Source organism: Panulirus ornatus, chromosome 14, assembly GCF_036320965.1.
Source record: "Panulirus ornatus isolate Po-2019 chromosome 14, ASM3632096v1, whole genome shotgun sequence".
Taxonomy (NCBI): domain Eukaryota; kingdom Metazoa; phylum Arthropoda; class Malacostraca; order Decapoda; family Palinuridae; genus Panulirus; species Panulirus ornatus.
This window is the reverse complement of record NC_092237.1, coordinates 11038893-11057300: the sequence shown is the minus strand read 5'-3', so window position 1 is coordinate 11057300 and position 18408 is coordinate 11038893. Positions and strand designations below refer to the sequence as shown.

Here is an 18408-nt window from a genome sequence, read left to right as displayed (position 1 = left end):
TTAGTAAGAAAAAGAATATACCATGGTAAGAAGGGAGCAACAAGGAAACATTGAAAGAAATGTTTTGCAGAAGGTGGGAGTGAATCCAAACCTTTTCCATATATTCATCAGGAGTCAGTTGTCAGTAAAAGAGCAGTTAATTAACAAGGGATTCCAAAGGAAGAATTGAGAATGACATAAGAATATATGAAGGTACTGAATAACAAGCCCAAACATGTTTTCATATCAGAAGACACTATAGCCCAAACATCAGTGAGATGGAATGGGAGGGAGATTTTTAAAAACTAATATATGGATGAAAGTCATGAATTTATAGATAAGACTGAGCAGAGGAGGGTTAGATGTCTTGCAAATTAAATGTTTGAGATCAATATGTGATGTGAGGTGGTTTGAGAGAGTAAGTAAAGAAAATACGAGAGAGATGTGGTAATAAAAAGGCTGTGGTCGAGAAAGCTGAAAAGGGTGTGCCAAAAAGGTTTAGACACATGAAAAGAATAAGTGAGGAAAGGTTGACAAAGAGAATATATGACACATAGGAAGTAGAGGGAACAAGGACCACATTGGAAATGTAAGTATGAAGTGAAAAAGATTTTGAGCAACTGGGGCCTGAACATGAAGAAAGGTGAAAGGTATGCACAGTATAGAGTTAAAAGGGAACAATATGGTATACTGGGGTTGATGTGCTGTTCATGGACTGAACCAGGGCATGTGGTTTGAGTGAGTAAGTACTGAAAGGGTACGAGAGAAGTGTGGTAATAAAAAGGCTGTGGTTGAGAAAGCTGAAAAGGGTGTGCCAAAATGGTTTAGACACAAGAAAAGAATAAGTGAGGAAAGGTTGACAAAGAGAATATATGACATATAGGAAGTAGAGGGAACAAGGAGACCAAATTGGAAATGGAAGTATGGAGTGAAAAAGATTTTGAGCAACTGGGGCCTGAACATGAAGAAAGGTGAAAGGTGAGCACAGTATAGAGTTAAAAGGGAATGATATGGTATACTGGGGTCGACATGCTGTTCATGGACTGTACCAGGGAATGTGAAGCGGACAATGAGCAGCAGTTTTGGTGCATTACTCATGACAGCTAGAGAATAGATGTGAATGGATGTGTCCTTTCTTTGTTCCTGGAACTACCTCACTAATGCAAGAAATGGCAATCAAGTATGAAAAAAATATACATAAACATAATTTCCCAATACTTATAATTCTCAACTTTAACTTTCAAGAATGTTAAAATGGTAAATAAGAATTAATGTTTCTCAAATCTTGCTACAAAATCAATTCCAAAAATTCTTACTTTCAAAGTCACAATCTCCAACAAGTCTGGGCTTGCCAGTGATGGGGTCTTTGATGCGATTAATTCCAACATCTAATATGGCACATCCTGGTTTAATCATGTTCCCATTGATAAGTCCTGGAAGGCCAGTAGCAGTGACAATAATGTCAGCTATAGCAGTAAACTTTTGCAGCTGGTCCATTGGCGTATAACGGTGGCATATAGTTGTGGTTGCATCCATACCACCCGTTTCACCTGTGGGTTATAAAGCATGGATTTCTTTTATGATACAAATAAAATTTTACTGTCATGATGAAAATTCACTCCACATTCAAATCCTTTATCTAATGAAACATAATATCTATTGCATCTAAGCTTATTCTGGCATATGTTCAAAGAAAGGTAAAGGATGCTTAGATCAGATTTTCTCTATGGAGATGGCAGCAGAAATTTATACAGCTACTCAGATTTGTGCTAAGAGAATGACTAGGAAAGTATCAAACAAAAGGCCAGAAGCTGTATACATCTTTAATGGATCTAGAGAAAGTGTAAGATAAGAGTCTAGAGTAATGCTTTATGGGATGTGATAAGGATATAAGGGGTAAGGGAACAACTGTTGGACGGTGTGAGACCCTTCTACAGTGGAGCAAATGCATGTGTATGAGTGGTTGGAGAGTTGAGTGATAGTTTGGAAAGCTTGGAAAGGAGAATTATATGAGGAAGTACCACGAGAGGTTGAGTGTAGAAAGGAAAAAAAGTGAAAGCTAATGATGTGAGAGGAGTGGGTGAGGGATGGGATGTATTTAGGGAAATAGTGATGGCCTGTGACAGTAGTGAGTGGTGGGATGAATAAGTAAAGTTGTTAGAAGGAAAAAAGAGAGGCATTTGGATGATACTTCCGAGGAAGGAGTGGAAATGACTGGGAGATGTATAAAAGAAAGCAGCAGGAGGTCAAGAGAAAGGTGCAAGGTCTGAAATAGAGGGTAAATGAGAGTTGGGGTGAGAGAGTATCATTAAATTTTAGGGAGAATAAAAAGATGTTTGGAAGGAGATAAATAACAGGCGTAACACAAGAGAACAAATGGGAACATTGGTGAAAAAGGCAAGTGGGGAAGTGATAAGAGGTAGTGATGAAGTGAGACAGAGTGAATATTTTGAAGGTTTGTCGAATGTGTTTGATGACAGAGTGGCAGATATATGGTGTTTTGGTAGGGGTGGTATACAAAGTGAAAGGGTTAGGGAGAATGATTTGGTGAAGAGAGAAGAGGTAGTGAATGCTTTGCGGAAGATGAAATCTGGCAAGGTGGCAGGTTTGGGTGGTATTGCAGTGGAATTTATCAGAAAAGAGGGTGACTGTGTGGTTGATTGGTTAGTAAGAATATTCAATGGACCATGGTGAAGTGCCTGAGGATTGGCAGAATGCATGCATAGTGCCACCGTGCAAAGGCAAAGGGGATAAAGGTTAATGTTCAGAGTCGTAAGGTTGTTGAGTATTCCTGGGAAATTATATGAAAGGGTACTGATTAAGAGGACGAAGGCATGTACAGAGCATTAGACTGGGGAAGAGCAGTGTGGTTTCAGAAGTGGTAGAGGATGTATTGATCAGGTGTTTGCTTTGAAGAATGTGTATGAGAAATACTTAGAAAAATGAATTTGTATGAAGCATTCATGGATCTGGTGAAGGAATATGATAGGGTTGATAGACATGCTCTGTGGAAGGTCTTAGGGTATATCAGCCATCAAAATAAGTTATCTAGAATTCCAACTGAAGCTGGATTTAACCACAATATATACCATCTGGACGAATACCATCTCCATGCAGCAGCATAGCAAGGGGCATTCCAACGTTCTTACTTCGTCCACACACTACAGCATTCTTACCAAATGTCTCTATGCCTGAAAGAAAGAAATATTAAAAATCAATCTCTCATGTCAACACCATTAACTGTAAACTAAAACAAATTACAGAATTTTGACAGCATGTATATAAAAAAGGGAACTTTGCACTAATTCCACAACCTATCTCTAGCACAGCATTATTTCTTATATTTTTGGAAACAATATTTCAGCAATCTAAAAATTACATTCATGTCTCAAAACTTTCCACTGCTTATCACATATACTGTATATTCATTTTATCAAACTCAGAAATCATTACAAATATTTCTGTAGGCACAGTTTGCACACTTTTACTGACTTCAAACAGCATGAGAATGAGAATTTAGACATTCATGGAAGTCATTCTATCTTACCCAGTAAACTCATATATGGGTCTTTCTGCGTCTGTTACCTGGCGCTACCTTCCTGAGGCGGGAAATGGCAATCAAAGCAAAATAAAAAAAATATATATATATATTATACTTTGTCGCTGTCTCCCGCATTAGCGAGGTAGCGCAAGGAAACAGACGTAAGAATGGCCCAACCCACCCACATACACATGTATATACATACACGTCCACACACGCACATATACATACCTATACATCTCAACATTATTCTATTTATTTTTTTTATTTTGCTTTATCGCTGTCTCCCGTGTTAGCGAAGTAGCGCAAAGAAACAAACGAAAAAATGACCCAACCCACGCACATACACATGTATATACATACACGTCCACACACGCAAATATACATACCTATACATCTCAACGTATACATATACATACACACACAGACATATACATATATACACATGTACATAATTCATACTGTCTGCCTTTATTCATTCCCATCGCCACCTCGCCACACATGAAATAACAACCCCCTTCCCCCTCATGTGTGCGGGGTAGCACGAGGAAAAGACAACAAAGGCCCCATTTGTTCACACTCAGTCTCTAGCTGTCATGTAATAATGCACCGAAACCACAGCTCCCTTTCCACATCCAGGCCCCACAGGACTTTCCATGGTTTACCCCAGACACTTCACATGCCCTGTTTTAATCCACTGACAGCACGTCGACCCCAGTATACCACATCGTTCCAATTCACTCTATTCCTTGCACGCCTTTCACCCTCCTGCATGTTCAGGCTCCGATCACTTAAAATCTTTTAAACTCCATATATATATATATTTATTTTATATTTATTATACTTTGTCGCTGTCTCCCGCGTTTGCGAGGTAGCGCAAGGAAACAGATGAAAGAAATGGCCCAACCCCCCCCCATACACATGTATATACATACGTCCACACACGCAAATATACATACCTACACAGCTTTCCATGGTTTACCCCAGACGCTTCACATGCCCTGCTTCAATCCACTGACAGCACGTCAACCCCGGTATACCACATCGCTCCAATTCACTCTATTCCTTGCCCTCCTTTCACCCTCCTGCATGTTCAGGCCCCGATCACACAAAATCTTTTTCACTCCATCTTCCCACCTCCAATTTGGCCTCCCTCTTCTCCTTGTTCCCTCCACCTCCGACACATATATCCTCTTGGTCAATCTTTCCTCACTCATCCTCTCCATGTGCCCAAACCACTTCAAAACACCCTCTTCTGCTCTCTCAACCACGCTCTTTTTATTTCCACACATCTCTCTTACCCTTACGTTACTCACTCGATCAAACCACCTCACACCACACATTATCCTCAAACATCTCATTTCCAGGACATCCATCATCCTGCGCACAACTCTATCCATAGCCCACGCCTTGCAACCATACAACATTGTTGGAACCACTATTCCTTCAAACATACCCATTTTTGCTTTCCGAGATAATGTTCTCGACTTCCACACATTCTTCAAGGCCCCCAGGATTTTCGCCCCCTCCCCCACCCTATGATCCACTTCCGCTTCCATGGTTCCATCCGCTGCCAGATCCACTCCCAGATATCTAAAACACTTCACTTCCTCCAGTTTTTCTCCATTCAAACTCACCTCCCAATTGACTTGACCCTCAACCCTACTGTACCTAATAACCTTGCTCTTATTCACATTTACTCTTAACTTTCTTCTTCCACACACTTTTCCAAACTCAGTCACCAGCTTCTGCAGTTTCTCACATGAATCAGCCACCAGCGCTGTATCATCAGTGAACAACAACTGACTCACTTCCCAAGCTCTCTCATCCACAACAGACTTCATTCTTGCCCCTCTTTCCAAAACTCTTGCATTTACCTCCCTAACAACCCCATCCATAAACAAATTAAACAACCATGGAGACATCACACACCCCTGCCGCAAACCTACATTCACTGAGAACCAATCACTTTCCTCTCTTCCTACACGTACACATGCCTTACATCCTCGATAAAAACTTTTCACTGCTTCTAACAACTTGCCTCCCACACCATATATTCTTAATACCTTCCACAGAGCATCTCTATCAACTCTATCATATGCCTTCTCCAGATCCATAAATGCTACATACAAATCCATTTGCTTTTCTAAGTATTTCTCACATACATTCTTCAAAGCAAACACCTGATCCACACATCCTCTACCACTTCTGAAACCACACTGCTCTTCCCCAATCTGATGCTCTGTACATACCTTCACCCTCTCAATCAATACCCTCCCATATAATTTACCAGGAATACTCAACAAACTTATACCTCTGTAATTTGAGCACTCACTCTTATCCCCTTTGCCTTTGTACAATGGCAATATGCACGCATTCCGCCAATCCTCAGGCACCTCACCATGAGTCATACATACATTAAATAACCTTACCAACCAGTGAACAATACAGTCACCCCCTTTTTTAATAAATTCCACTGCAATACCATCCAAACCTGCTGCCTTGCTGGCTTTCATCTTCCGCAAAGCTTTCACTACCTCTTCTCTGTTTACCAAATCATTTTCCCTAACCCTCTCACTTTGCACACCACCTCGACCAAAACACCCTATATCTGCCACTCTATCATCAAACACATTCAACAAACCTTCAAAATACTCACTCCATCTCCTTCTCACATCACCACTACTTGTTTTCACCTCCCCACTTGCGCCCTTCACCGAAGTTCCCATTTGCTCCCTTGTCTTACGCACTTTATTTACCTCCTTCCAGAACATCTTTTTATTCTCCCTAAAATTTAATGATACTCTCTCACCCCAACTCTCATTTGCCCTTTTTTTCACCTCTTGCACCTTTCTCTTGACCTCCTGTCTCTTTCTTTTATACATCTCCCACTCAATTGCATTTTTTCCCTGCAAAAATCGTCCAAATGCCTCTCTCTTCTCTTTCACTAATACTCTTACTTCTTCATCCCACCACTCACTACCCTTTCTAATCAACCCACCTCCCACTCTTCTCATGCCACAAGCATCTTTTGCGCAATCCATCACTGATTCCCTAAATACATCCCATTCTCCCCCACTCCCCTTACTTCCATTGTTCTCACCTTTTTCCATTCTGTACTCAGTCTCTCCTGGTACTTACTCACACAGGTCTCCTGTGCTTTGTCGCTGTCTCCCGCGTTAGCGAGGTAGTGCAAGGAAACAGACGAAAGAATGGCCCAACCCACCCACATACACATGTATATACATACATGTCCACACACGCACAATTACATACCTATACATCTCAATGTACACATATATATACACACAGACATATACATATATACACATGTACACAATTCACACTGTCTGCCTTTATTTGTTCCCATCACCACCTCACCACACATGGAATAACAACCCCCTCCCCCGTCAAGTGTGTGAGGTAGCGCTAGGAGAAACACCAAAGGCCCCATTCGTTCACACTCAGTCACTAGCTGTCATGTAATAATGCACCGAAACCACAGCTCCCTTTCCACATCCAGGCCCCACACACTTTGCATGGTTTACCTCAGACGCTTCACATGCCCTGGTTCAATCCATTGACAGCACGTCGACCCCAGTATACCACATCGTTCCAATTCACTCTATTCCTTGCACGCCTTTCACCCTCCTGCATGTTCAGGCCCCGATCACTCAAAATCTTTTTCACTCCATCTTTCCACCTCCAATTTGGTCTCCCACTTCTCCTCGTTCCCTCCACCTCTGACACATATATTCTCTTGGTCAATCTTTCCCCACTCATTCTCTCCATGTGACCAAACCATTTCAAAACACCCTCTTCTGCTCTCTCAACCATGCTCTTTTTATTTCCACACATCTCTCTTACCCTTACATTACTTACTCGATCAAACCACCTCACACCACACATTTTCCTCAAACATCTCATTTCCAGCACATCCACCCTCCTGCGCACAACTCTATCCATAGCCCACGCCTCGCAACCATACAACATTGTTGGAACCACTATTCCTTCAAACATACCCATTTTTGCTTTCCGAGATAATGTTCTCGACTTCCAAACATTCTTCAAGGCGCCCAGGATTTTCGCCCCCTCCCCCACCCTATGATTCACTTCCGCTTCCATGGTTCCATCCGCTGCCAGATCCACTCCCAGATATCTAAAACACTTTACTTCCTCCAGCTTTTCTCCATTCAAACTTACTTCCCAATTGACTTGACCCTCAACCCTACTGTACCTAATAACCTTGCTCTTATTCACATTTACTCTTAACTTTCTTCTTTCACACACTTTACTAAACTCAGTCACCAGCTTCTGCAGTTTCTCACATGAATCAGCCACCAGCGCTGTATCATCAGCGAACAACAACTGACTCACTTCCCAAGCTCTCTCATCCACAACAGACTTCATACTTGCCCCTCTTTCCAAAACTCTTGCATTTACCTCCCTAACAACCCCATCCATAAACAAATTAAACAACCATGAAGACATCACACACCCCTGCCACAAACCTACATTCACTGAGAACCAATCACTTTCCTCTCTTCCTACACGTACACATGCCTTACATCCTCGATAAAAACTTTTCACTGCTTCTAACAACTTGCCTCCCACACCATATATTCTTAATACCTTCCACAGAGCATCTCTATCAACTCTTATCATATGCCTTCTCCAGATCCATAACTGCTACATACAAATCCATTTGCTTTTCTAAATATATCTCACATACATTTTTCAAAGCAAGCACCTGATCCATACATCCTCTACCACTTCTGAAACCACAGTGCTCTTCCCCAATCTGATGCTCTGTACATGCCTTCACCCTCTCAATCAATACCCTCCCATATAATTTCCCAGGAATACTCAACAAACTTATACCTCTGTAATTTGAGCACTCACTCTTATCCCCTTTGCCTTTGTACAATGGCACTATGCAAGAATTCTGCCAGTCCTCAGGCACTTCACCATGAGTCATACATACATTAAATAACCTTACCAACCAATCAACAATACAGTCACCCACTTTTTTAATACATTCCACTGCAAAACCATCCAAACCTGCTGCCTTGCCGGCTTTTATCTTCTGCAAAGCTTTTATTACCTCTTCTTTGTTTACCAAATCATTCTCCCTAACCCTCTCACTTTGCACACCACCTCGACCAAAACGCCCTATATCTGCCACTCTATCATCAAACACATTCAACAAACCTTCAAAATACTCACTCCATCTCCTTCTCACATCACCACTACATGTTATCACCTCCCCATTAGAAATTGTATGGGAGGGTATTGATTGAGAGTGTAAAAGCAGGTACAGAGCATCAGACTGGGGAGGAGCAGTGTGGTTTCAGAAGTGGTAGAGGATGTGTGAAACAGATGTTTGCTTTGAAGAATGAGTGAGAGAAATACTTAGAAAAACAGATAGATTTATATGTAGCATTTATGGATCTGGAGAAGGCATATGATAGGGATGACAGAGATGCTGTGTGGAAGGATTTAAGAGTATATTGTGTGCAAGCTGCTAGAAGCAGTGAAAAGATTCTAGCAAGGATGTAAGGCATGTGTACGAGTAGGAAGAGAGAGTGATTGGTTCCCAGTAAAGGTCGCTTTGAGGCAGGGGTGTGTGATGTCTCTATGGTTGTTTAATCTGTTTATGGATGGGGTGGTTAGGGAGGTAAATGCATGAGTTTTAGAGAGAGGGGAAAGTATGCAGTCTGCTGAGGATGAGAGGGCCTAGGAAGTGTCAGTTGTTGTTTACCGATGATACAGCACTGGTGGCTAATTTGAGTGAGAAACTGGAGAAGTTGGTGACTGAGTTTGGAGAAGTGTATGAAATGAGAAAGTTGAGAGTAGATGAGAATAAGAGCAAGGTTATTAGGTTCAGCAGGGTTGAGGGACAAGTTAGCTGGGATGTAAGTTTGAATGGCAAAAACCGCTGTAGGTTTGGTGGCAAAAAATTGGAGGAAGTGAAGTGTTTTAGATATCTGGGAGTGGATTTGGCATTGAACGAAAACATGGAAGCAGAAGTGAGTCACAAGGTGGGGAAGAGGCTGAAGGTTCTGAGAGCGATGAAGAATGTTTGGAAGGCGAGAACGTTATCTCGGAGAGCAAAAATGGGTATGTTTGAAGGAATAGTAGTCCCAACAATATCATATGGTTGCAAGGCATGGGCCATAGATAGAGTAGTACGGAGAAGGGTGGATGTGTAGGTAATGAAATGTTTGAGAACAATATGTGGTGTGAGGTGGTTTGATCTGGTAAGTAACAAAAGGGTAAGAGAGGTATGTGGAAATAAAGAGTGTGGTTGAGAAAGCATAAGACAGTGTGTTGAAATGGTTTGGACATATGGAGAAAATGAGTGAGGAAAGGTTGACAAAGAGGATATATATGTCAGAGGTGGAGAAACAAGAAGTGGGAGATCACACTGGAGGTGGAAGGATGGAGTGAAAAAGATTTTGAGCGATCAAGGCCTAAACATACAGGAGGGTGAGAGACGTGCATGGAATAGAGTGAAATGGAATGATGTGGTACACCGGGGTCAACGTGCTGTCAATGGACTGAACCAGGGTATGTGAAACATCTGAGGTAAACCAAGGAGAGGTCTGTGGGGCCTGGATGTGGACAGGGAGCTGTGGTTTTGATGCATTATACATGAGAGCTAGAGACCGAGTGTAAACGAATGTGGCCATTTTTGTCTGTTTTCCAGGCGTTACCTCGCTGAAACGAGGTAGCGATGCTGTTTCCTGTTAAGAAGGGGTAGTGCCAGGAATGAATGAAGGCAATTGAAATTCACCTTCGGCAGGACTCATATGGTACATCGCCTCCACCCGTCTCGAATAACAGCTGTAACAACAAGGGACCTACGGCCATGCCTACAACACTCCTGCATCGCTAGTGCCTCTCCAAGAGCCTCCTGCAACCCAAGCACTTACTAGCAGTCATCATACATTCCAGGAGCTTTCTCCTTCCCTATCACAGATCAGCAACCACTGCACCCTCCAGGAGCCACAATACATGCTACATCACCCTCCTATAGAAGCTCCACATCAACTTGGCAGCGACACACTCCTCCCACATCCTCCTGCTTCATCTGACACCTACATCACCAGCATCATAGAAACCCTACTAAGCATGTCTTGTATCTTGACCTACCATACTTTACCTCTTCTTCACCATAATCTTGCATCTCAAGTATCTCAGAGTCCTTTCATATCTCACCTTGTATATCCCATACAATAAAGCACTGTTGTTGTTGTTTAACATGTTTTTGTGTCCCTCTCTCAGTTTTAACACCCCAATAAATCGAACAAGAACACTCACTAAAAGTCTTTCTACACAACACCATATACTGTATACAGGCCTGCATGGTGTGGTGGCTAGAACTCATGATCATAAGTTACCAAAGGTCAGCATGAATTCAAATCCTGAGTGCAGCAGTTGACACAAACCCAACCCAGGTGTTCCACCTCCCTTTTGGGCTGGTCAGTAAATGGAAAGTCATGGCTTTAGTTGGTGTATTTGTTTGTGTGTGTGTGTCTATATACACACATAGGAGGAAAGACAGGGTAATATATACGTTACGAGATAGGGCAACAAAATGTAAAAATTCTTTCTTGTAACACACAAATAATCATATAACCATACAGGTAACAGAAAGCATACAGTTGCATTGAGCTGCTAAACACTATCATATCTGTGTTATTATTAAGAAGCAAAATAATTTATCAAAGTTTGTCCCCACAAAACAATATGATTCAGGATTTCAGAACTGGATTTTAAAGTCTGAAATGCAATGACTTTCCATGTTTTTCATGACACACTATAATAATCCTACCTAAAGGATAACTTTTACTTCAAAAACTAATTTTCTATTTCAAATTTCTATAAAGTCTTTAGAATATCCTTTATGCTCAAATTACTACTAACAGACTTGTACAGTACCTATTCTACCTTCTTACACTCATCAAGGAATCTTTATATTTGATAGTCAACCTAAGTATCCATTTTGAATGTACATATCATCCATGTCAACAGCTACTACAATATATCAGTTTTCTGGGAAAATGTAAATTATAACATAGCTCACTGTCTAGGAATACAATCTCCTAAGCATGGAGCCATCATGTCTGAAGCTCTATGATGTCATCAACCCTTAGCAAATAGCATCTTGCTAACTCTAGCTTTGATATAAATTTTCACATTATAAAGCTATCTCATAGTATCCTTTATGGTTTATCTCATTACTTGTGTCTTAGTATATCAAGTAATTCTATTTTTCATCAATTTCTGCACATCTCACCATTTTATCCTTCCCCCTAGTTAACTATGGTACTTGCTGAAAAATTCTGGAAAAGCAACAAAATATATGCAGTATGGACTGATTTAAATGACTTCTGAGTACATTGAGGAGACAACAGCAATATGTGCCAAGAGTACAGAATAAGAAGGGAAAGTTATATGAGGCAAATAACAAGTATCATTAAAATAGCATATCAAAACTCAGAGGTACAAATGGAATGCATTTGATCTACATCAAGTAAAAGTAAACAGAGTGCAATATAACATATAAAAGAGACAAACTGAGGTGGACTGCAAGACTGTCTTTAGGTTAAACTGTAAAATAGAATATCTGTTAGGCAAAAAGTCTGGGAGTAAGAGACTGAAATAATGTGAATAATCATGGGGCATGAATACTTCCATTAACACAAATCAAAGGAAAGAATATAATAAATTAAAGTACTTGCCTCAGTTTGGCTAAATCAATTTTCTGCAAATAACTAATTATCAATTCAAGCACTACTGACCCATGAAAAATAGCTGTAAACATCAATTCAAGCCCAGGTACCCATGACTACCTATAACAAGATTTGTCCATGATGGCAAAGATAGCACACAGCACTTACCACAGACTTGTACAATGAAAAACAGTGCTTCTATGAACTACCTCTCCTCATCCCATCACCTTCCGTGCTTGTTGTATGATGCTGTTTCTTTCAGCAGCTACTTCACTTGTGCAGTTATCTATTCTAGGTTTATCCGTTACTGTATTCAACCACATTTCTAATCATCTTTTGAATGTTTCTATTGGTGCTCTATGTAAATCTGTTAAATCATCAAGTAAGATCACATCAAATAATTGCTCCAACATCTTTGCAAGGCAATCGTGTACAGTATCTTTGAAACCCTTTTGATATGTTTCTAAGAATTCTTCTTGACTTAATTATTCTGGATTTTCCTTGCCTGGTTGCACTCACGTTTAAAACATTATTCTTTAATTCTTCTATTTGATGCCAGGCTTATATTATCATATATCTCTCCTTTGACATTTAAGACTGTAAAGCTCTGGCTCTTTTAATATTTCATGGGGGTTCATAGTTCATATACTCCAGTAAAAACCTACTGAAGATAATAATAGAGAAGAAATAAGTGAAAAATACTATCTATCTTATCATTCATCAAGTATAAGTTGACTGTAATGGCTGTAATTACCTGACACTGCAAGCATTCAGGTACTATGTAGCATTGCCATTTTGACCACCCATATTCACCAATATTTCTGAGAATGTGACTCATCACTAATTCAAGAGTTTGGTATGAGCCTACCAATGGGAACTGTGTTGAGTAGAAAATATGAAAAATAAAGTTCATTGTATCGTTTATCAAGTAAACGAGTTATGTTGTCTTGCTTGCTCTTCCATCTACTATGCTGTATCACCCATTCTCACTATCATTTTCATGAACATCTAAATCATTATTAGTTCATCCATTAAGTAAGAATCTACTTAAGAGGATTGTGCAGGAAAAATGAAGGAAAAATGATTTACCATATTATTCACCAAGTACATGTAAGTTGAATGTTTTGTACCAAAAGCAATCACAACCATTTAAGTGCTATGAAGGACTCCAATATCTACCACCCATTTTCACCATTATTTTTCTGAACATGTGTTTCATTATTAGTTCATAAGTTAGGTAAGAACTTACTGGAGAGAACTGTTTAGAAAAAACAACATAATACAATTCACTATATCATTTACTTAGTGTTGAGTTTTGTCATAGGCATCATTTCTTGATCTTGCTGACTCTTTCATTTACTGTACAATACCACCCATCTTTGCCATCATTTCTGTGAATATCTAAATGATTATCAGGTTCGTAGTTGAAATCAGCCCTGAAGGTTCATAAAAGACTGAAATATGAAAAGTTAATGGACAGAATATTTTTGGTAACAGCAACCATCATAGGTAGTGGTTGGAATCATTGGGCACAATTCTGAAAAGAGACCATTCAAAGACCATCCCTGCCAAGTCTGGTTCAAATTGGCACAATATTTTCAGATGAGAAGAGTGAAAAATGAAAAGTTATTGTACAGATGATGAAATAAAACAGATGATGGAAGGGTCATCCAATATAAAAAAGAAATGGGACCCCCAAGGACCATCTTTGCTGTATTTGGTTAAAATTGGCAAAGTAATTAAAGAGATGTTCAAAACACAAAAAGTAACTGGATGAATTATTTCAGTAACAATGGCCATCTAGGATGGTGGTCAGGGCCATCAGACAAATTTAAAAGCTACCACCAAAGGACTATTACTGTCGACTGGTTCATATTGGTCTAGGAGTTTCAGAGATGTAATAGTAAAAGTTTCCATCTTCATTGATGGTCAGGGTCATTGGCTATAATTTTAAAATGGGACCACCTAAGGACCACCTATGCTAAGTTTGATTCTAAATGACCCAGTGTGGTAGTATGAGAAGAGAAGACTGAAAAGGAGTTAAATGATGATTCGTTTTTTGGTCAACAGCCATCTTCACTGGGGGTCATGGTCATAGACACAGTTTTGAAAAGGTACCATCTAAGAACTCATGCTGATGAGTATGGTTCAAACTGGTCTTTTAGTTTCAGAAATGAAGATGAAAATATGAAAAGGTATAAGGCAGAGTACTTTTAATAACAGAAGCCATCTTGGAAGGTGACCGGGATCATTGAAACACAGTTCTGAAAAAAAACGTCCAAAGACCATCCTTGCCACACATAGTTCAAACAGGCCCTGTCATATCAGAGCAGATTTAAATGTGAAAATTAAAGGACAAGCAATGGATGAGCACTGATGCCATCAAGGTCATCACACATAATTTTGAAAAGAGATCAACCAAGGACTATTCTTGTTAAATCTCGTTCAAAATGAGCCAGTAGTTTCATAAAGTATCAATATGGCACTATTTTCAGTTACAGCAGCCATCTTGAATGATGGTTAGGATCATCACACATAATTTTGAAGAGGGACTATCTTATACCATCCCTGTCAAATTTGGTTTAAACTAGCCCACTATTTTCAGAGAAGACTGAAATGTGAAAAGATAGATGGATGATGGATGACATCAGGGCCATTACACAATTTCTATGAGATACCAGCCAAGGACCATGATTCCCATGTTTAGTTCAATATGGTCATGATGTTTTAGAGATGACTGAAATGTGAAAAGCTGATGAACAGATTATTTTCAGCAATTCTTGGATATTGATCAGGATAACCAAGTACAGTGATGAAAAAGGTACCACCCAAGGACCATCAATATTTTCAGTAGCTACAGTCATCTTGGATGGTGGTTAAGAGTCCCTGGACAAAATCCAGAAGAGGGGCAACCCAAAGGCCATCCTTGCCAAGTTTGGCTTGTTACAGTCAGATAGGTTTAGAGAAGATGCTTGAAATGTGCAACGTATATATATATATATATACATATATATATATACATATATATATGGACAGACTGTTTTCATTTGCTATCTTGGTTAGTGGTCAGGGTCAATAGACAAATTTGAAAGGGTGACCATGATCACCTCAAGACCACCCATACCAAGTCTGCTTAAAACTGGTCCAGAAATTTCAGAAAATTGAAATGTGACAGACTCTTACACATGATAGATACCAAATGAGGACAAAAGGGTGATTTACTTGCCCATAGGCCAGATGAGCTAAATCAAGATTCACATAAGCCTGCATCACTGACTCAACTTTAGATCTGCCAAATTAGTTGAATTCTATATTAAAACATGACCAATCTGCATAATCATGTCAAAACTATGCAGTATATTTCACAGAAAAACAAGATATGAATGTTAAACAACTCTACTAACTTTACTACAGTCAACTTTAAGGTATATCTGTGCAAAACAAAAAATAATGGCTATTCAGACAAAGTCTATCTTTAGAAACAGCAGCCATCTTGAATGGTGGTCATGGTAGCCAGACACAGATTTGGAAAGGGACTACCCATGGCCCAACCATGCGGAGTATATGTTTAGATTGGCCCAGTTGTTTCAGAGGTTTTTATATGAATCTCTGACCAAAACAGGACTCACGTGCAATCATAATTCTTTAGTTATAATTGCAATCTGAGCTAAAGCTATGGCTTTCTTTCTATCTATCTATATCTCTGATGCATGTTCCCTTAAGGAACTCCCTTAAAGGGGTGGCCATGACAAAAGAGTCTCCATAACTGGTGAACTTCAGTGCTGCTCCTTAGCCATTAGTGCCTCACTCTCAACAGGCCACTGGCAGAAGGCAACTCTAGTGCATTGTTTCCAGAGGCTCCAAGCTACTAAAGTTCCAACCCAATTCTACCTAATGTTCCAATATATCATTTCTACCTAATGCTCTCTCCTAAAACGCCTACCTGATGTATTTTTACATAATGCTCCTACATAATGTTTTGGCTATCTGAGGTTTCTATTTTCAGTAACAGAAGGCACCCTGAACAGATGTTTGCATCGATAGACACATATTTGAAAAGGGCTCATCTATAGACCATTCTTATCAAGTTTGTTTCAAACTGGCAAAGTAGTTGCAGAGCAGAAGACTAAAATGTGACATGCTAGTGGACAGATTATTTTCAGTAACCTGGCCATCTTGGATGGTGATCATGATGGCCACACACAATTATGAAAAGATACATCGCAAAGATTTATTTCTAATTGGCCCACTGATTTCAGGGAAGGTTTTTATGAGAGTCCTGACAAAATAAAACTCATCTGAAATCATTAATTCTTTAGCTACATCTGAAATTTGAGCAAATTCCAACAAAGTTATGGCTATTTGAATTGTTTCTTATCTTTAATAACAGAGGCCACCTTAGGTGGTTGCTGGGATCACCAGACACAAACCAAAAAGGCCTCACCTTCAGGTCAACCTTACCAAGCCTGTTTCAAATTGGCTCAGTTGATTGAAAACTGAAGACTAAAAAGTGACAAGTTATGTTCAGTAATAGTAGCCATCTAGGATGGCGATCAGAGTGATCAGACAATTTTGAAAGAGAAACCACACAAGGAACATACCTGCCAAGCTTGGTTAAAACTGGTCCAGTAGCTTCAGAGGGAAATATCTAAACATGAGAATTTAACAGATGGCTGACAGATGACAACAGATAATGACAAAGATGGATGCTAAGAGATGGCAAGTGTGTTTCATGTGCAAACCGACATATTCCACAGTAAGGATATTATAAACAAATTAGTTCAAATATCAGTATTCACATTATAAGTTCCATAAAAGTATTGAGTACAGACATCACAACAACATGAATCAGAGAGCACCTTTTTACCTATGTCCACTGACTTTGACTGAACCATATCTCTAGAACTATTTGATCCATCAAAATAATTCTAGTCGCCATTACAACTCTATGAGACAATATGCAGCAAAATTTATAAACCCTAATCATAGGTCATTAGCTAATTACACCTATAACACTTAGGGCTTGGTCAAAGTGGATATCTTCGTCCAAGAAGACCAAGATGTGGAATCTTCAGAAATAATGCCTAATGCAGTATAGCATGCAACACGCCAACATTTCAATCCTATCACATGCATACATCAGATAAGATTTCCCTTGAAGTCACTGATCACTCAAGAATCATGCTTGGAGTATAAGGAATGATTAGGACTTTCTCAAACTTGGCATGATCCGCCAGAGACATGGCAGCAACTTTTTTTTTTGTGAATAAACCTGAGTGTGTACATTCTGATCCTATGGAAACCATATGAAGTATATTTGTGATTGCTTGCACAAACAACAAGAACAAATGACCTTTGTCAATTTCATTATGATCCACAATAAAGGTTACAAAGCTAACACACAATCTCTTCATATATGGGATAGCATCCTTTAAAGCTAGAAGGAAAAACTCAATAAGAAGCCTTAAAACGAAAGTAAAAAAAAACTCTGAGATCACAAATAACAACTCACAAACCCTATTTAACCTGAGACTTTAGGTCAAGTCCATATGGCTGTGAATGCAGGGCACTATCTACACAATTTGATAAAAAATATGTACACAAAACCTGTAGATGAAAAAAAAATGTGTGCTAACATGCACACTCCTAAAAATTATGCATCATGACCAGTGTCCACACATACAAATTTCTAGGTAGCTAAACATTTAAAGCTGATCAACAAATGAAAAGGAAGGTCCTCAGGGAGTAAAACATTCACCTCTTTGAAAAATGTACACATACCAAAATTCCTTTACAGAACCAAGAATCTTACAGATACCATATGTTATCTTTCACAGACAAGATTTCCAATTCAGTGTTAAACACTAACCTTCAAGATGAAATTTTCCTGGCTGTAACTGCTTATCTTAACTATTTCTGCTTTACTTATCAGTGATTTTAAGTGAGTTATTTCAGTGCCACACATATACATTACCATCACACATCCTCATAAAAAAGGTTAAACTGACACACTACAAACAAGTAATAATACGGGAAGATTAAAGACTATGACAAAAAAAATACAGCACTTGTTTAACTTTGCTGACTTACAATTGAAACAAACAAAAACACATAAATGAAATGGATATGCAAGGGTATATGCATACACTA

The 18408-nt window shown here is 39.4% G+C and overlaps 1 protein-coding gene across 2 annotated transcripts in view; it reads right to left on the bottom strand.

Annotated features, from left to right (window-relative positions):
- Nmdmc (NAD-dependent methylenetetrahydrofolate dehydrogenase) overlaps nt 1–18408 on the bottom strand; it is a 45934-nt gene that overhangs the window by 8350 nt on the left and 19176 nt on the right. For both annotated transcript variants that reach the window (XR_011713682.1, XM_071669622.1), the window contains exons 6-7: nt 3069–3170; nt 1296–1529 (exon numbers count right to left, since the gene is read on the bottom strand). Coding sequence is in view for 1 of the 2 variants with exons in the window: in XM_071669622.1 (XP_071525723.1) it covers nt 1296–1529; nt 3069–3170 (336 nt within the window). In the remaining variant the exon portion in view is untranslated. The remainder of the gene's footprint in view (nt 1–1295; nt 1530–3068; nt 3171–18408) is intronic.